Genomic DNA, 19,012 nt, shown 5'->3' with positions numbered 1-19,012 from the left:
GCTTCACGACGATGAACTGCGCCTGAAGGTATGCAATGGGTTGGTTTCGTGAAGCGTTTCTTGTTCTACTGTCATACAACTGTCATACCATGCTGGAGATGTGCAATTCTGCTTCAAAAAAGAAAAAAAAAAAACAATTTAAAAGAAGTTACTTTTGAATTCATCAAATTTATTCAAGAAAAACAACATTAATTCTACAATCATGTACAGGTGACTAGTTGAACAATTCAGCTTCACTATTCCACTAAGGTTTTATCGTAGAAGAGACTTCCTCTATACCTACGGTGGATACTACACTCATCTCAGTTTTTGGCCGTAAAGTACTGATCGGATATGGTCCAGCAACGGCCATCGCTTCTTGGAGTGTTTTTGCTTTGGCAAGTGGTGCGTCTTGGTAGCTCCTGCCCCACGCGTGTAGATCGTAAATCAGATAGTCCATCATGTGCATATGCTTCCCGGGAACGTAATGGAAGCTGATAGCCAGATCCGAGCAACAGTTCTTACCGTAAAAGGGCTCATAGTACGAGTATTGGTTGTACCAAAAGTCAGGATCCTCTGTCACCGAGCTGGTGAGATGAAACACAGGTTCCATCGGAAGAAATCGCTTTCGGCCTAAGCTGTCCCTGGAATCACCGGCCGTTACATTCACACTTTCCATGCATTTTCCTGAGGATGCAAGAGATTGGTTTAATGAAGACTTCTACCATCATCCTTCAATGACTTGTTTTACCCATTTCAAGATCCTCCGTGTCGTAGGCCGCCGAACAGTGCTGCACATCCCCGAGTGCTTGTTCGTTGAAACGTCTCACTGCCTCCCTGCTCAGCACATAACCAGCACCACCAGAAAAGTATCCTTGCTTCACATACTCCGGATAGCGGAACTTGCTCCCGAAATAGATCGGCAGCTGCGGTGAATACGGATACAGGAAGTAACGCAGATTCTCCACCACAACGTACGTGTCGTCGTCCGCCTTGAAGAACCAATCGTACTCCTCGAGATGATGGTCGTAGATGTACCGAAATGCTTCTCGCGTCTTATTCCACAGACTCTTCCGGCCTTCCTCGACCGGTAGAGCGATGCTTCCGATCGACGGATCAGCAACGGAGCTCATGATCAGCAGTTTGTTGCACCGAGCTCCCCAGGTAGCTTGAATGTGGATCACCTTTTCCTGGTGGTTATCCGGTGTGGTCATTACCCAGCAGAGCACACGAACACTTTCGGTTATGTTGAAGGCAGGGGAATTGTTTTGTGCGTTGGGAGCAGTAATCCATCCAGAAGTTGTCCAAACATGGATCGCTCTTGAGAAAATCCATCCGCATAAGAGTCCGAACAGAAAGTTGCCATAGCGAGGACTGATCGCAGAAGGTCCTGCAATTAGTTCGTAGCCATTTAACATTTAAACTATTTAGGTGAAGGAGGTTTGAACTATCATTACACGCCACTTACTTTTGAGCATCAGTTTAATCATTTTAAAAGAGTGTCCTATAAATCCTTAAATGATTAAATTACCCTTCTTAATTATAGTTTTAATTAACACTTAAAAAACACTCTTGTCACTGGTTCATCACACAAACGAATCGAACCATTCTTCGCTATCATTTACCGCACAAAGAAGGCGAACAAAGCTCTATCTCGCCCCCTTTTTGTTTAATTCCAATTGACTCCTTGACCGACACACCAATCCACAACAAACGTTCGATTCGATGCCGTATTTGATTAATTAATTCCCGCACCGTCGAGCGCTCGGCGAGATGAACTGCACGACACACGGCACCGTACGCGAATGATATAAGCTGACGATATCCTCCGTGGCGCATCCCGCGACAAGTCACGAACGGCTCACACCAAACAAGCGCCAAGCGCGGCCTGGCGGCAGCGAAAGTGAAGAGGTCACACAAGTCAACCGTAGGGAGGCAGCCGGTAGTCCCGCGAGGTGGCTAACGCGCCCCATCAGAGTGAGTCGTAAAGTGGTGGAACGATACTATGTTCTTGGAGCCGGGGAGGAGGAGACTTGGGAGATAGATGAGGCTTCACACGACACAGCAACACACACAGACAGACATTGGGATTTCTCCCTTTTAGAAGATGTCACAGAACGCCCGAGCCGAGGAGTTCCGGACGTCGGAGGATCGTACTATGGAAATACCGGTTAGCCTTGGAATATTTTACAAACTTCATCGCAAGCTTGCGTGCGCTCGCCGTTAGATCCGCGTTTGATAGAAGTTTAATTGTCTTCAAGATGAGTTCAAGCGAAGCCCGCTGTTCGGACAGGATTCGATCGCATCAGTGGCTTTATTTTTATGGCCCCACATCAGGTCATTAGGCCAACAAACCTGTCCGCCGGTTCGGCATTTTCGGTGCACAGCATAGCGCGATGTACTGGGACACGATGCGTCAATGTCAGCGCAAATTGGAGTCGATGGGTTTATGTTTGCGCACAAACAAACGGCGTATGTCCAAACACAGATCTATCCCACCATCGATTCACGATTAAGTAATCGGTAGCAGTGGGGGTTGATGCACACACACACGCCGAGCCTCGGCATTGGTTGTTGTTGGGTGCCAATGCTGTTTACTTCGCTTGCAATTTGTCACCTCCGACAATTGGTTATGTTGAGGTAAGGCAAGCACAACAGTCAGAGCTGGCTACACTTGAAATGCCTGACGTTGGAAGAAGAAAGCAAAGTACTTGTAGCATAATTAAACGAAGGAAGCCGTGACAGCCGTTTGCTGATCGATCGTACCGTATTTAAATGCCTTTTGGTGGAAAAGATTCACGCAGCGCGATGCTTTATTGGCATTGCTGTTATGAGCCAATATTTACACACCGCAATGTTGGTGTGATATTTACGTTTGGGTTGATCCACAAGTTGGTCTGCGTTTGTTTGTTGACATTTTCTATGATGTTCTTTTCTTTCTGCAGATTCCGCTTCTGGCAGTGGGGCAAATGGATCGAGGTTCGTGTGGACGATCGGCTGCCGACACGGGGCGATCGTCCAGCCCACATGCATTGCGCCCAGCCGGACATCTTCTGGGCGGCACTGCTGGAGAAAGCATACGCCAAGTAAGTTTGGGAGATCTCTGGGTTGCTCAAAAGGATCTCAGAGACGAATCGTGTTGATTGAGCTCATTTCTTCTTGTTTAGATTGTACGGAGGATACACCTTCTTGAAGTATGGAACAGTAGGCCGTGCCTTACAGGATCTAACAGGAGCGGTGGTCCAGAGTGTGCCTCCCAGTGGACCGCTTCTTGGAGGAGCCGTACCAAGATCTACACTTTTGATCGCCATCAGTGGATTGGTAAGTCTTCATCACCCTTACCCAATGAAGTCATCGCACATTATAATTGGTTTTCCATCTCCAACACTTTCCCCAGGAAAAAGAGACTAAACGGCGCCGCTCAGGTCTGCTCACGGAACACCCGTACTGCGTAACAGGACTTGCCCGGGTGCGTGCAAACTCGAACGACTCCGCCACCCACGGCAGCGGTTCTTCCGGCGGCGACACGAGCCTGATCCGCCTGCGCAGCCCATGGATCGGTGGCGAGTGGGGCGGTGTTTGGTGCGGTGCCTGGTCCGAACGGAGCTGGGAGTGGAACGCCCTGAACGAACGGGACCGCGAGCTGCTCTCCTCGCGCTCCTCCAACGACTGTGAGTTCTGGATGTCCGTGAACGAGTTTCTAACCCGGTTCGTCGTCATCTGGCTCGCGCACATCGGGCCGGACGATTGGGCGCTCGAGCCAGGGCTGCACACACGCGCCCCCTGGCGGGCCGCACTGGCCGTGCGGCAGTGGCGCGGGGGCTTTAATGCCGGCGGGCCGCACAAGTTCATCGATACGACCGCCACCAATCCGCAGTTCCGCATCCGCGTCCCGCCGGGCCATCCGTCCAAGGCGCACGTGGTGGTGGCGGTGGCGCAAAAGTACGAATGCTACCGCAGCCGCAACTACGAGGACGAGGAGATTGGCTTCACCATCTACGAGGTGCCGCCCGGGATGCAGCGCGTCACCCCGCAGTACGTGAGCGAGCAGATGCCGCTCGACTTTGCGCCGCTGTCGAATTTGCGCGAGATCGCGACGTTTTTTGCGCTGCCGGCGGGCGATTTTGTGGTGATGCCGCACGCGGCGCAGCACCGCGAGGGTCGGTTCCTGCTGCGCATCTTTGCCGACCAGCACACGGACGTGTGGGAGGTGAACGAGGAAAACCTGGTGATACACAACATTGCGGCGGAGTTTTGTGACGAGCGCACGATCGATGCGGTAAGCTAGAGAAGCGCTAGAGCCCTAAAAGTATGCAATTTGTAAAACAAAACGTGCATTTTTTTCTCGTTTTCAGCGCATCCTCTACAAACTGCGCGCGCGCTATCCGCACGAAATCGATGCCACCCAGCTGCAAGCCATCCTGAAAGCACACGGGGGCAACAACCGAGGGTTCCGGGGGCTGGGCGGCATCAACTGTGGTCCTTCGCTGGAGCTTTGCCGCGGAATGTTGGCCTTGCGAGACCCGGCACTGGGTGGACGGCTTTCGATCGAGCACGTGCCGGCGTTGATTGGGCTGATGCGCTTCTGGAAGGCGGCTTTCCGGCGCTGCGGACCTTCCTCCTCCGGTACGGCAACACTGAGCCGGGGCATCTGGGCGTCGAAGGTGTCTTCCTACTGTTTGCGCGGGTTGCTGTGGGCCGGTGGAGCGACGGCGAGCAACAAAGTGCTGGAAGCGCTCGTGAGCCGATTTACGCGCAACCGACAGATCACGCTCGAGGGATACCTGCTATCGATGGCACGGTTGCATTTGGCACATGGTGAGTGGGTTTGGGAGATGGAGGACGCTTTCAAGTGGTACTAATCACACCTTTTCTGTTACAGAACGATATCACAGTTTGGATGCAAAAGCAAAGGCGAGTCCCCTATCGTTGGAGGAGGTAAATTCTTGTCTTCTTGAAAGTCGTCAAAAGAGTTTTATTTCAATCGTTTCGCCTCTTTCTCCCACAGATGATTCTAATGACCATCTACTCGTGAGGTTGTAAACAATAGCAAAGCCAATAGCAAACGTCGACGCAAAATGAAGGTTTAAAAAGCATCTTCATCACCAAAGAGACAAGACACAGCACACAAGCACACACCTGGAAGGGCACACATCCGAATCATGACCAATATTGTTTACTTTTGTTTGTTCGTGACCTGCGTGCGGTTGTGTAGACAGTAGAAGGGCCCAGAACGAAACTCCAACACACATTAGCTGGCTGGCACGTATTGAGCGATTCCAATTGGAAATTCGGGAAGCAAGTGTGGCCAAAACGATGCAGCGAATCCATCCAACATAAATGCAATATTAAGTTAAATAGACTGATAATTAAATAAATGAATATTTATGAGACTCGTTATATAGGACCCATGGTTCAGCTGGTGTTTTTTGACCCCTGGAATATGTGCGTTTAAAACCATCCGAACATTAAATGACACTTATGCATAAAACCATGAGTTTCACACGATTGCTTGAAATGCATTTTTGATTTTCTCACCACTCAGTTTAACCAGAGACAAGTAACATTTTTCCCAAGCAAATAGCGAAAAACAAATGTGCATACAATCACCCAATCTCGGCGTCCCAAATCAATAATAGCTGCATTTGTTTCAACATGAATGAATAAAACATAAACCACAACCCGAACGCCCAGCGCAGCAGCGTGCATCGTAGCATGAAATATTGTACGAAATAAAGTGTCCGTTCGAAAGAAAAAACAAAAACCCTCACTCACTTGTTGCACAAATGCATCGTTGCAGTGCAGCTGCTCACTTGCATGCAACAACACGGCGGGGTGATCGCACGAGATTCTATGCACCCCAGCCCGGCTTCCCATCATCCCCACTGCGTGTGTCTGTGTGGCGAATGCGAAACCAGATCGACAACGTCCAAGCGCGCTTGCACCAGCAAACGATGCAATTTGGGCTGCAGCAAAAGTGCAGCCGCACAGTTGCAGATTACTCTCCGAAAGTGTAGGGCGGTGGTCGCGGTGCGTTCGTACGGACGGCGAAAACATCGATCGAACCTGCGGGCGTTTGGTTTAGGAGTTTGCGGTACGGTGAAATTGATAATGTTTAGCCCGCGTGGACAGACCAGAACGTACACACACTCATTGCGAAAAGTCGTCCAACTCGTGGTGCGGGATAGCTTTCCTTACGTAATTTGGCGGCAGCGTTTGTGTGCGCACACGTTTGCCAGAGTGATTTTATAATTACAATTTTTGAAATCGATCGATATTTACGTGGTGCGAGATTAACAGGGTCGTCATCGTCTTGATGTGTTTTCAAAAAATGAAAGGGAAAGGTCCTCCTTAATAGTAAAATTGTCCTTAACAGGCTCAATAATGCCCACGTGCTTTCAAAAATAAATAGAGTAAGGACGTTCCATCTTCTGTTTAGTGCGCTCCGGATCAGTGAAATGGAACGTCTTTTTACAGTGCAACGTTGGAAAGTGGTGAAATATTGTCTCGAAAACGTTACATAATGTGGTTTAATCGATGTTAAATTGAGATACCTCCGTGACAGTGATAGTTACATCATTTTTCGCATTTTTTTCACACAGTTTCTTCCCCTTCAGCTCTTCTGGTGTTCGTTTGTTGTATGATCACAATTTTGAAAGTGCAAAATGTCCCGATACTCCACGATGTGTGTCTTCAGTGTCCTTTTCCTCTTGCTGGTCGCCTCCACCGTTCAGGCCATCTTCCATAAAAACTCTCCAACGGATAACAGCAATCTAACCATTGGCAACTTTATCGATTTCACCCAACTGTTGGGCATCGATTACGGTCGTCCGACACTCCGCCGACGCTACGACTACGTGATAGTCGGAGCCGGACCGGCGGGCAGTGTCCTGGCGGCTCGACTGACCGAAGATCCGGCCGTAACGGTGCTGCTGCTAGAGGCTGGCCGGGCCGAGATCCCGCTAGTGTCCGACGTACCGCTGGCAGCTCCGAACCTGCAGTCGACGGACTACAACTTTGCGTACGAATCGGAACCGCAGACACGTGGCTGCTTGGGGCTGTGGGATCGCAAGTGTAGCTGGCCGCACGGGCGCGGTATCGGCGGTTCGTCCATCATCAACTACATGATCTACACGCGCGGCAATCGCCGCGACTACGATGCGTGGGCCGCGGCCGGAAACCCGGGCTGGAGCTGGGACGAGATGCTGCCGTACCACATCCGCTCGGAACGCGCGAACGTTCGAGACTTTGATCGGAACGGATTCCACGGTCGCAGCGGACCGCTGTCGGTAGAAGACTGTCCGTTTAGGTGGGTAATTGTAGTGCAGTGCCGTGACCCCAAGTCTGATCGGAATGTGTGTGTGTGCATGTGTCTGCGAGCGCGATTGCACTTTCTGCGCTACATTGACGTCGCTTTGACGGCGCTGCGGGTGCGTATGTTTACGATGCTCATTAAAAAGGTGCACACAGGTGCAAACGCACGCTTCTTTATGAGCTGGTTTGCAGACCGGTAAACCACCGCCAGTGCTTTCACAGACACAATTTGTGGAGGTGTTTGGATGTTTGATTGACCGTCACCAGTCAAGTGCAGTGCAGCATGGTGCAATCGAAACCGGTCGCATGCGTTAGATTTGCATTTTGCGGCAATTACGTACAGCGTGTGCGGTTAAGAAAACTGACCGAAACTTTCTCACATGTGCTGAAACATTATTTTACCATACTAATCTAAAAACTGAATCAGCTATTTTTAACATAAAATCGATTTAAGAATACGATTTCAATCATCTGTTTCATAACCTGTTTGGTTTTGTGTGCTTTTTATTACCTTCCACTGACATACTTTTCACCATTGTACCGGTTTGCGTCAACTGTTTGCACTGTTTTTATTTTCTTTTGCTTTTCTTAAAATACGCAACTCTCTTTACTGGCGTCCTTTCACTTTCCGTTTACCTTAAACAGTACGTTGCGTGTCTTCCAGGTTCCAAAATCTGGTGCTTGCAGTAATGTTCTTCTGCGCCCATTTTCAGTCAGTCTGCTCCATTTCCCGCCAAAAGTTGTACGCCCCACCCCAACCGGTACGGTTGACCTTCACCTGACGACAATCACTCAAGCACACCCAAATGTAGTGGAGAGAGTACACATTTCATTATCAAAATCATGTTTTGTAATCGTTGATCGGGGATGCTTTTATGATCTATTTCGGGTGTGTGTCATACGGTACAGGGTTTCTCTGGTGCCAGGAAACCAAGTATCTCTAAACACGTTTGCTTCATTTAAACCTCGTGATAATTTGAATTATACGGGATAGGTTGTTTGGACACACAATTGTCTATATTTCAATGGTAGTTTTGGTGCTTGAAATCAAGTGCATACATTCGGTTTATCGTGATGAATAAGCAACTTCATGTTAACAAGGCGTTAAAAGAGTCATTTCGGGCACTCCTGGTCATGATCGCGAAGAGATAGTACCACAAACGAACTATGTAATTATAAAGTAAAAGTCATGTGGATTGTGAATACCTGGCGACAGATAATGAAGCGGTAAAACACGTTAAATAACGACATAATTAAAGGGTCTGGAACAGAAAAAGGAGCAAAGAGAAGGCAGAGTCTGCTTGCCTGCTTGGCGTTCGAACACTTTGCGCCTGCGAGATATGCAATGCGCTGTATTGAATTAAACAGCTTCGTCTCAGGTTTTAACGGTTTCTTTTTACACGCAAAACTTTCCTCCTCCCATGCCTTCCTCAGGTCAAAAATAGCCACCACCTTCGTGGAGAGTGCACAGCGGGCGGGCTACCCTTACCTTGACTATAATGCCGGCGACCAGCTCGGTGTGTCCTTCCTGCAGGCAAACACGCTGCAGGGCCGGCGCGTCACCAGCGGCAACGCGTACCTTTACCCAGCCCGGAAGCGTCCCAATCTACACATCCTGACCAGTGCTTGGGTAACCAGGGTGCTCATCAATAAAGGTAAGTCTCACCTTGAGCTGGATCCACAATGGTAATTCATTGCATCGATTACTTCACCCATTTTGCCCGCAGCGACCAAAGAAGCTACCGGCGTGGTGTTTGTGCGCGACGGCAAAACGCAATCGGTCACCGCGCGCAAGGAGGTCATCCTGTCGGCGGGCGCTTTCGAGAGCGCCAAGCTGCTGATGCTGTCGGGCGTAGGTCCGGCGGACCATCTGGCATCGTTCCGCATTCCGGTGGTGCAGAATCTGCCGGTCGGCGAGCTGCTGTACGAGCATCCGGGCGTGTTTGGGCCTGTGTTTATCGTGCGCCAGCCGATCGATAACTACGTCAGCTTGGATGAGAGCATCAACTTTAGCAACATCGTGCAGTATCTGAAGGGACGCGGCGTGTTTACGACCAACTCGGTGGAGAGCTTGATGTACGTAAAGTCGCCGGTCGCGGAAAGTCCCGATCCGGGGCTGCCGGACGTGGAAATTATGCAAGCGTTCTCGTCGATCGACTTCGACACGGGTACGGGTACGCCACGTGCATTCCGGCTCACCAATGCGACCTACGACGGATACTTCCGACCGATCATGAACCTGCGCTCCTTCCAGTATCTACCGATGCTGATGAAGCCGTACACGAAGGGCAAGCTGCGGCTACGGTCCACTAATCCGTTCAACCATCCGCTGTTCCAGTATCGCTACTTCGAGGATGATCGCGACATTGAGGCGCTGGTGTACGGCATGCAGGAGGCGATTCGGGTCACCTCGCAGGAACCGTTCCGTCGGTTGGGCGTGGAGCTGTACCGCAAGCAGGTGCCGGGATGTGAGCAGCACCCGTTCGGCACGCACCAGTACTGGCGCTGCCACGTCATGACGCTGACGGCGACGTTCCACCATCAGGTCGCGACCTGCAAGATGGGTCCACCGAGCGATCCGGAAGCGGTGGTCGATCACGAGCTGCGGGTGTACGGTATGCGGAGGCTGCGGGTCGTCGATATCGGCGTGGTTCCCTTCCCACCGACCGCACACACGGCGGCCGTCGCGTTCGTGATCGGCGAGAAGGCAGCCGATCTGGTGCGGGATGCGGCCCGCAAGGAGGACTACAGAGTTCGCGAAAAGCACTCATCCTTGCCGGTGCAGTCGGCGAGCTGGTCTCCGTTTGAATGGCCATTCAAATAAACAAACAAAGAAGGATGCTGGTGACCTTTTGCCCGGAGCCCTTTTCACCACTTTAGGAAGCGTCATTCATCCCGCATCCACGATAAATAAAGCCATCCGCCGGCGAAAGGTCGTCGAGAAAGTGGCAGCCCCATAAATTTTTGGCCCGATTAACACTGACCCCGTGCCGGTTCCAGCAAGCTCGATAAATCTTTCGAAACCTTTTTTATTGTTGTGCGTAAAATACAATTTGCTTCTGTCCGCTGCTGTTTCGCCGTGAACCGATCCCGCAGCCCTAGTGTGCCCATTCGTTTTGCGGTTTCGTAATGCGATCAAAAATTATGTTACAATCTTCATGTGCTCGCGCGGTAATGTAAAAAATCCACACCACATACACCACTACTCACACACACACACACACACACGCTCAGTGAGGTGGACCGAGCAGGCAGACGGCTCTAGGGCGTATAAATGTACCGAAGCATTAAAGCGATCGGCAAGCGGAGGGGAGCAGATAGGTTTTGGGCAGCATTATGCTCGGCCAGCAAGCGATGCCCTGCAGCGGCCACTTGACGACAATCTTCGTACGAGTTGTGTTTTTGCTACGCTATTGGGGCAGCTCGGGCAGCAGGCGTCAACACGGGTTTGACTAATCTACAACACGTTTGAGCGATCCACCCATGAGCCCCCGATGGTAGAGCGATTGGAATTGGCATTGGAGGTGCTTCAGGGTTTTTGTGTTCAAGTTAGCGTTAAGTGTTTCAGTTTTGATTTAAGTAATATTTTCATTTTACTTTTATTACAAGTTCTCTTTACTGCCATTTAGTGTTGTTTGAAGTTTGTTTTCAATTATAATGTCTTTGTTGTTATTTAAAGATTTACAAGTACAACGACTACCAACGATATGCAATTTTAATTACACTCAATTTAGACAAGGGCAAATAATCGTGTGCATATTCACAAAAAGGATTGCATTTAGTTAGTAAGTTAGCAGACAATGAACGGTACAGGAATTTAATAGTAAGGACACACTAATAAAAAAATGTAAATAAACCATCTAACCTATCGATTAAAACAGCAATTAAAATGATTTTCAATTTATTCAAATCACCTCAGACATCAGACACCGCTTACCATTAGCAATTGATTGATTAGGAGTTGTGTACATGAAGAACTGTAACACAAGGCAAGGCTACGACGACGTTGGTCCCGTTTTTCCGACCCCAGCCCAAGAGAAACGTAAGCACGCGAAGCCTAACACCTCGGCACCACGGTGTTGCCCATCGATGCATATGCACATATGCATCCCCACACAAGCGGTTCGTGACGAATGCAAAATGTAGTGGCAAGGTAAGCGCCAGAAGTGCGTAACGGCCGTGCCTCCCGCCACAAACGGCGTTCGGGCGTTCGAGTCGGTTCGGTATGCGGCAGACGCGCGGCTAACATTACGCTGCAGGCGTATGAAAGAAGCATTTTTGTCTATATCGGACGCTCAGATCGCAGCGAACCGTCGTACGATGCGGTGCGAAGAAGTGTGACGCGATCGGATTGCTGCTGCTGCTGGTGGTGTCGAAGAATTCACGGCTATCGCGCGCATCATCAATTAACTTAATTATTAGTGCGGCTATGTGAGAAGGTGTCAGTGATAAAGAGTGTGAATGCCTGATCGAAACATGGCTCAATCTTTAAGTGCTGTGATTGGTTTGTTGTTCCTGATCTTGGGAGGTGCTGTGATACCTTCCCGTGCGCTTATTAGTCTTAGCAACATTACGAGTCTTATCTACGATGCGAAAGAGATCAACTACGGTCACCACACGCTGCTGGACTCGTACGACTTCATCATAGTGGGTGCTGGACCGGCAGGATGTGTACTGGCTAATCGACTGACGGAGGATCCGGCAGTCTCGGTGTTGCTGCTTGAGATTGGCAAAGGTGAGATCCCGCTATTCACTGACTCCCCACTGGTTGGGCCGATTCTAGCCGCAACGGATTACAATTTTGGGTATGAAACGGAGAAGCAACGGTATGGATGTCTCGGACTTCGCGGTGGTCGTTGCAGTTGGGCGCACGGTCGTGGCGTTGGCGGATCGTCCATCATTAACAATGTGATTTACACGCGCGGTAACCGGCGGGATTACGATTCGTGGGCTCGAGCGGGCAATGAGGGTTGGAGTTGGAACGATGTGTTGCCACTGTTTAAGCGCATCGAGACGGCCAACATTCGTGACTTTGGTGATAATGGATTCCACGGTACCAGAGGTCGGCTGTCGGTGGAAGATTGTCCGTTCAGGTGAGTTGTCGCATGAGGAAAGCAGGCTACCAATGATGCCATGTTTACGGATGATCCATTCCATTGTGCAGGTCGGATATCGCAAGGGCGTTTGTTAAGAGTGCCGAGTCCGCAGGCTACCGCTATCTGGACTATAATGCGGGCGATAACTTGGGTGTATCGTTCCTGCAAGCGCACACTCGCAATGGACGGCGAGCAACGGGCGGTAACAGCTACCTGCGGGACATAGTGGATCGCCCGAATCTTCATATCGTTACACGGGCCTGGGTCACCAAGATCCTGATTGATCCTGGTAATCAATTTTGTTGTGAATTTATGTGCGATGTGGCCTCAGTATCACTGGATGGAGGATGCTTTTTCTTACAGATACGAAGACAGCCACCGGAGTACGGCTACTCCATAACCGCCAGTATCACGAGGTGGACGCTGAACGTGAAGTTATACTCTCGGCGGGAGCATTCGAAAGTCCCAAGCTTCTGATGCTTTCGGGAATAGGACCTGCCAAGCATCTGCGAGAGCATGGCATCAAGCTCGTCAGCGATCTGCCCGTCGGTCGCAAGGTGTACGAGCACGGTGGCGTCTTTGGACCGATCTTCATCGTTCGCGAGCCCTCCGACAATCTGGTGAGCTTCGAACAACTGGCAAACGCTGGAGAGTTTCTTCGCTTCCGCAACGGTTCCGGACCACTGACAACAAACTCGGTGGAGAGCCTGCTCTACGTAAAGTCGCCATTTGCCGAAGATCCCGACCCAGACTATCCGGACGTGGAGGTAATGCAAGCGTTCACATCGTTCAGCTTTGACACTTCGCCGGGATCGCGTAGCGCTTACTATCTCACCGATCGGATGTACAACGAGTATTTCCGGCCGTTGGCAAACACGAGAAACTTTATGTTTCTGCCAATGTTGCTCAAGCCACGGGCGGTGGGACGGGTCGAGCTGAAGTCGTCCAACCCATTCAACCATCCGATGTTCCGATACCAATACTTTGAGGATGAGCGTGATGTTGATGCGCTGGTGTACGCGATCAAGGAGGTGATACGCATCAGCACCAAGGCACCGTTGCGAAGGTTTGGCGTCGAGCTGTACACCCGCAAAGTGCCCGGTTGTCAGTATATGGCGTTCAATACGATCGACTATTGGAGGTGTCACGTGCGCCACCTGACGGCGACATTCCAGCATCAGGTAGATTGGACAATGTGCTCTTAGGTGTGTAAAGAATTAATTTGTATGCATTTTACTTCTAGGTGGCCACCTGCAAGATGGGTCCTCCCCAAGACCCCGAAGCGGTCGTCGATAGCCGTCTGCGGGTGTACGGCATCAAAGGATTGCGGGTGGCCGACGTTGGTATCATTCCGGAGGCACCAACCGGTCATACCTGTGCGCACAGCTTTCTTATCGGGGAAAAAGCGGCTGATCTAATCAAAGAAGATCATCGACTTCACTAAACGTGCTAACTTCCATAACTGTTTCAGCAATTTTAGAAGCAAATTAGTGACACAGCAAGCACACAGTGAGAGGAAGGCTTCATATAGGTTGCACCAAACATAAGTTTCCATACGATTAGTGGCATTGAAATGTTTTGGAAGAGCTTGAGCAAAAAAGGCTAAAACGCGGTTACCAAAGATGCCGAGCAGAGCCGTCAATCTGACGCGACCTCAGTTTTTGGGGTGGGCTCCCCACCGTGAAGATGATGGTGGGCCGGAGATGAATGAAATTAATTATCCGTTACCTCACACCACACACGCACACACGCAACCGAACGATGCAACGGACGGATAGAAGCGACAAGCTAAACGATGACTGATGGAAATATTCAACTAATGAAGATCATTACCGCTATAAAGGTGGAGTCAGTTACATTTTTGTTTGAAAGTTCAGCGTTATTGATCCACATTGAACGGTGTGAGGATCTATTTTTAGCCCCAGCCACATTCCAATGTAGCGAACGCAACGACAGTCCATGATCATGTTGCACAAAACGAGCTGCAAGCAACGAACCCCGCCAACCGGTGCCGAGACAATAAGACACTGTCGGTGGTTGTTTTAAACTTTACGCGAGCAGTTCCGAAAACATTCGTAAATGTAAACTATGTCTGAAGAAGACACTATTCCATTGTGAGTGGCTACCATGCCTTATCCACGGGTGGCACCACGCAGGCACCATTAGTTCCTAGCAAACAGTGTAAGCTGGCGCATATCTACTACGATGGGGAAAGTGCGTCTATTCGTGATACTAGCTGTGCTACTGAGAATCTCTGCTGCAGATGCATCGTCCAAAATTGTTCTAGACAGTCACTTTCATTACGTTGTGGTGGGTGGGGATCACGTGGCGGAAAGCGTGGGACGGTATCTCGCTGCCCGGGACACGAATAAAACGGTGCTAGTACTTAAAGGTAGCCGGTGTAATGATGTGCTAGAACCATCCGAACCGTCGAAGATGTGGCTGGAGGTGTCGTACCTCTTTGCTGAGAGTGCCCACTATCTCGGCTACGAGTTTATCGATCCGTTTCTGCACGGTTCTAAGCCGGGCATTGCGTTTACCAATCAAACTGCAAGTTTTATTCCACCTGCACAGCAGCTCTACGCGGTCGATCCTAATTTGAAAATGTTGATCGATGCCAGACCTCAAAGGATCATCTACAACAAAGGTAAGAAGAAGAAGGGTTTGCTTTCAGAAGATAAAAATGATTATTATTTTCACATTGTTGCAGCATCCTCAACGGCGCTTGGAGTGGAAGTAAGCATCAACTATGAATCGCAGTACATATTTGCTACCGAGGAGCTGATAATAGCGGGGAGATGTTTGGAGGACTATAAACTTATCTCTCAAGTTGATATACTTCCGTGGGATTTGTTGAGCAAGCTCCTTAGTAATATACCGCTAGAGATTGCTCTGAAAAGTCCCATCATTGCTCCAATATTTCGCATGAATGCTACTCCAACGTTCAACCATACGATCGAACCGAATAAGCAGCCTTACTGTCTTCTGGCGACAGAACTCTTCATCGAGACATTATCAAAATCCCAAACCAATCAAACCACTGCCTCCAAAGAAGGCATACAACCGAACGCGAAAGTGAACATAATCGTCAACGAACGGGCACCGGATCGTTGGATAGGATTTAACCCTTCCGTCATCTACCAAGAGACAGCAACGGAACTGAACGACCCGGCTACAGTATATAAGGTACTAGCGGACACCATCGACGAATGTATGAAAATAGGAACAAGTCAAACGTTTCAGCAGCTGGGCCTTTCGCTACAACCGCACCAGCCACCAGCTTCGGCCAAACACAGTTGCCCACCGGACCAGCCGGAGAGCGTGCTGTGTTTTGTAAACTATACGCTGACCACCGCTTACAACCGTGAGGAGGTAATGAACTTGTACCTGAAACCGCGCCCAGCCATTGTCCCTCGCCGTACCCCATGTGACCTTTCGTTTCGTTTTATGATTTTTTGTTTTTGGTTTCTTCTTTTGTATCCACGGTAGGACACGCCTGTGAGTGCCTCCCTGCCCGAGTTGGACCATCTTACGGAAGACTTTCGGCTGAAAAGTTCTCGGAAGCTTCGGTTACTTCCCTTTGGCCTAACGTCACCGTTTCTGGAGCATTGGTGGAAACGGATATTCTCGCCGAGAAAGATTGCGCGCGAATACACGACCCGGATGGGGATTGTGAGTCGCGACTTGGGACAGTTGAACCTTCCCTCGATGGATGCGCTGCTGGACAAGCTGAAGGAACGATTGAAGGCCATTGGAAGTATCCCATCGAGACATTAGATAAGCGTGTAGATAAGTGCCTGTTAGTGTGTAATTCTTCTGTAAGGTACGATAATAGATGCTCAATTTACTGATAGGACGCCTATCGGTGTCAGGTATCATAATCAATGAGCTCGCAAGTAAGACATCCACAATGGATACGTCGTGTTGTTTATGAACCTCAAGTAAAATACATTTCAGTGTAAAAAATTACATGAATTACTTACATTTATCAGCAACAGCAAACAAAGAACTACTTTAATATCTATCCGAGCTCGTATGGACCTTCGATCATGAATACCATATACTTGCCACGTGTCGGAACGGATTCTCCAATACAGTGATGTTTCTATCCTCGGGCTCGATTCAGATGTTGAGCGCTTTTCTTCCTTTCTTTTTTTCGTAGCTTCGGTAGTTAGAGGCGATAATGCTGCAGCGCTTCGATACACTGATAACAAAGCCATTGAGGCTGTTTTACAGTAAGAACAGATAAGAGAATTACCCTCGACGAAGCTCAAAGCAACAAAGAGAGTGTTTTTCAACATGTTTCAGAAACTCTTTCGCCAAATTTCTCGCTTCACACAAACATTTTCCACAAACAACTTAGAGGGGAACTTTTCAACTCATCCACAAGCGGGCATTTAAAGCCGCCTGCTTTGGTAGTGTTGGTGCAATGTCAAACTGGTGTACGTCAGTTTGCTCGTTGTTTGTTTACATTCGGTGGTGTCCCGTACGCTTCGGAAACCTCGCTCGCTCGTTCGCTTGCTGGCTGCCTTCCTTTTTTCCGCTCTTGCTGGTGAATGAATGGAGTGAAAACAATTTTGTCATCAACAAGCCCAGGCAGTGCCTGTACAACTCACAAGCGACGGCCGCCGCCGGTGGCTTGATAAGGGCATCCAGACAGGCGGAGGAGCAGCACGCGCTGTAATCAGACGATGTGCGTGTGTGTCGTACAAAGGCGTTCTTCGTTCTCGGCTGGAGTGTGCCGCTCGTTCAGATGAGCTGTAGCGACCGTGCGGTGCGGTGCGGATCATAGTGAACATTTGCGTGGCAATCGACGTGTGACACACCAACGACAGAACGAACCTAGTGTAGCAGAACCTAGTCATGGCGCTGAACATTCTCGTCACCGGAGGGGCCGGATTCGTCGGGTCGCACACCGTGCTGGAGCTGCTGAGCGCGGGCCACGCGGTCATCTGTGTGGATAACCTTTGCAATGCTTACGGCGGCGGTGGCTCGAAGCTGCCGGAATCGCTGAGGCGGGTGCAGGAAATTACGGGTGCCAGTGTAACGTTCTATGACGTGGACATTCGGGAGCGGGATGAGCTGCGAAGCGTTTTCAACAAGGTTTGTGCTGCTGTTCTATTTGCACAGATGTGCTCCACTGTACATCCGTGGGTGCTAATGGTGTTTTTATTTCTCTTTCGACAGCATAAAATTGATTGTGTGGTGCATTTTGCCGCACTGAAGGCCGTCGGTGAATCATGCCGCATTCCGCTGCAGTACTATCAAAACAACATTACCGGGACGAGCATTTTGCTGGAAGTGATGGCGGAGGTAAGTGCCAGGTGAAGACGGCAGAGAAAGCCTTCATGCAAATGAAAATATTTTCTTTAACCTCTCATTCAAGGCTGGTGTGTTTAAAATTGTATACAGCTCGAGTGCCACCGTTTACGGCGAGCCGCAGAAGCTCCCTCTGACGGAGAGCCACCCGACGGGCAGCTGCACTAACCCTTACGGCAAGAGCAAATACTTTACCGAAGAAATCATGAAGGATCTGTGCGAATCGGACCCACGCTGGACGGTGGTGTCCCTGCGCTACTTCAACCCGGTCGGGGCGCACAAGTCGGGCCGAATCGGGGAGGACCCGAACGGCGAGCCCAACAATCTGATGCCATACATCTCGCAGGTGGCCGTTGGGCGGCGCGAGTGTTTGCGCGTGTTCGGCAACAACTACGACACGCCGGACGGGACGGGCGTGCGCGACTACATCCACATCGTCGATCTGGCCGAGGGGCACGTGAAAGCGATCGACAAGCTGGCGGGCGGCACGATAAGTGGGTTCCGTGTTTATAATCTGGGCACTGGTCGCGGGTACTCGGTGTTGGAAGTAGTTAAAGCCTTCTCGAACGCTTCCGGCAGGGAGGTGAAGTATGAAATTGTAGATAGGTAATAACCGTTCCCCTATCTTGTTGTGCACCTAACATCAAACAAACATCCACCGCTACCCACTTTTAACGAACCCACACCCACACTTGTAAATTTGTGTAATCTTGTGTAACACACGTACACACGTACACCCGTACATTTGTGTATCCCTTCCCTTCTAGACGTGCTGGAGATGTTGCGGCCAGCTACGCGGACGTGTCACTTGCCGCCCAAGAGCTCGGATGGACGGCGAAGCGCGGACTGGAGGAGATGTGCGAGGACACCTGGAACTGGCAGAAGAACAATCCCAACGGCTTTGCTGGATAGATGAAGATGCGGCGGGGGGCGAGAGAGTGTGGAACCACGATAATACACGGGATACGTCACTAACTGCACCAAAGTTTTGCGTTGCATTTTGCAGCACTAATAGCTAACCAAAACACTCCTTTCCTTTCGCCTTCTAACACGCTTTGTTGTAACCCTATGCTTTTAGTTGCATTTTCCCCTTCTGTTCATAACGCTTTTTAGAGCAACAATGTAGTTAGTTAAGCTTAAATCAATGAAGTAGATTGCATTTTGTAGCTGATTACACTAAGCACCGCATTTGCACGGTGGACAATAGCTGATTTTGCATGTTGCGTAGTGTGATTGGATAGCAAAATAAAGAATAATGTTCACAATTCGTGTGAATGACCTTCACATGTATCGGTAACCGTTAT

The 19,012-nt window shown here is 49.8% G+C and overlaps 5 protein-coding genes across 7 annotated transcripts in view; 4 read left to right on the top strand and 1 right to left on the bottom strand.

Moving 5' to 3' along the window:
• LOC120957927 (calpain-11-like) overlaps nucleotides 1-5,379 on the top strand; it is a 38,307-nt gene extending 32,928 nt beyond the window's left edge. For all 3 annotated transcript variants that reach the window (XM_049609510.1, XM_040380391.2, XM_040380392.2), the window contains 6 exons: nucleotides 2,925-3,065; nucleotides 3,147-3,300; nucleotides 3,377-4,258; nucleotides 4,335-4,797; nucleotides 4,862-4,917; nucleotides 4,988-5,379. In XM_049609510.1, the coding sequence (XP_049465467.1) occupies nucleotides 2,925-3,065; nucleotides 3,147-3,300; nucleotides 3,377-4,258; nucleotides 4,335-4,797; nucleotides 4,862-4,917; nucleotides 4,988-5,014 (1,723 nt within the window). In that variant the 3' untranslated portion in view covers nucleotides 5,015-5,379. The remainder of the gene's footprint in view (nucleotides 1-2,924; nucleotides 3,066-3,146; nucleotides 3,301-3,376; nucleotides 4,259-4,334; nucleotides 4,798-4,861; nucleotides 4,918-4,987) is intronic.
• Nucleotides 173-2,918, bottom strand: LOC120957928 (glycoprotein-N-acetylgalactosamine 3-beta-galactosyltransferase 1-like). Its single transcript, XM_040380393.2, has 2 exons — nucleotides 731-2,918; nucleotides 173-666 (listed from the first exon to the last, which is right to left on the bottom strand). Exons 1-2 carry the CDS (start codon nucleotides 1,395-1,397, stop codon nucleotides 245-247), a joined length of 1,089 nt encoding a protein of 362 aa, XP_040236327.2. The 5' UTR covers nucleotides 1,398-2,918; the 3' UTR covers nucleotides 173-244.
• Nucleotides 5,380-5,872: 493 nt separating the features above from the next.
• On the top strand, nucleotides 5,873-13,836 carry LOC120956324 (uncharacterized). The gene is made up of 9 exons (XM_049609031.1): nucleotides 5,873-6,073; nucleotides 6,582-7,288; nucleotides 8,728-8,948; nucleotides 9,021-10,104; nucleotides 10,716-10,739; nucleotides 11,754-12,386; nucleotides 12,458-12,678; nucleotides 12,753-13,570; nucleotides 13,633-13,836. Exons 2-9 carry the CDS (start codon nucleotides 6,645-6,647, stop codon nucleotides 13,831-13,833), a joined length of 3,846 nt encoding a protein of 1,281 aa, XP_049464988.1. The 5' UTR covers nucleotides 5,873-6,073; nucleotides 6,582-6,644; the 3' UTR covers nucleotides 13,834-13,836.
• Nucleotides 13,837-14,592: 756 nt separating this feature from the next.
• LOC120958912 (uncharacterized) lies at nucleotides 14,593-16,802 on the top strand. The gene is made up of 3 exons (XM_040381984.2): nucleotides 14,593-15,036; nucleotides 15,100-15,761; nucleotides 15,879-16,802. Exons 1-3 carry the CDS (start codon nucleotides 14,595-14,597, stop codon nucleotides 16,164-16,166), a joined length of 1,392 nt encoding a protein of 463 aa, XP_040237918.2. The 5' UTR covers nucleotides 14,593-14,594; the 3' UTR covers nucleotides 16,167-16,802.
• A 333-nt stretch (nucleotides 16,803-17,135) lies between these two features.
• Nucleotides 17,136-18,992, top strand: LOC120958913 (UDP-glucose 4-epimerase). Its single transcript, XM_040381985.2, has 4 exons — nucleotides 17,136-17,492; nucleotides 17,577-17,702; nucleotides 17,776-18,314; nucleotides 18,476-18,992. The coding sequence occupies exons 1-4, from the start codon at nucleotides 17,253-17,255 to the stop codon at nucleotides 18,618-18,620; spliced, it is 1,050 nt and encodes a 349-aa protein (XP_040237919.1). The 5' UTR covers nucleotides 17,136-17,252; the 3' UTR covers nucleotides 18,621-18,992.
• Nucleotides 18,993-19,012: the final 20 nt, after the last annotated feature.

This window comes from Anopheles coluzzii, chromosome 3 (genome assembly GCF_943734685.1).
Source record: "Anopheles coluzzii chromosome 3, AcolN3, whole genome shotgun sequence".
NCBI classification, from domain to species: domain Eukaryota; kingdom Metazoa; phylum Arthropoda; class Insecta; order Diptera; family Culicidae; genus Anopheles; species Anopheles coluzzii.
Note: the sequence above shows the minus strand (reverse complement) of the source record. Positions and strands in the feature narration are given on the sequence as shown.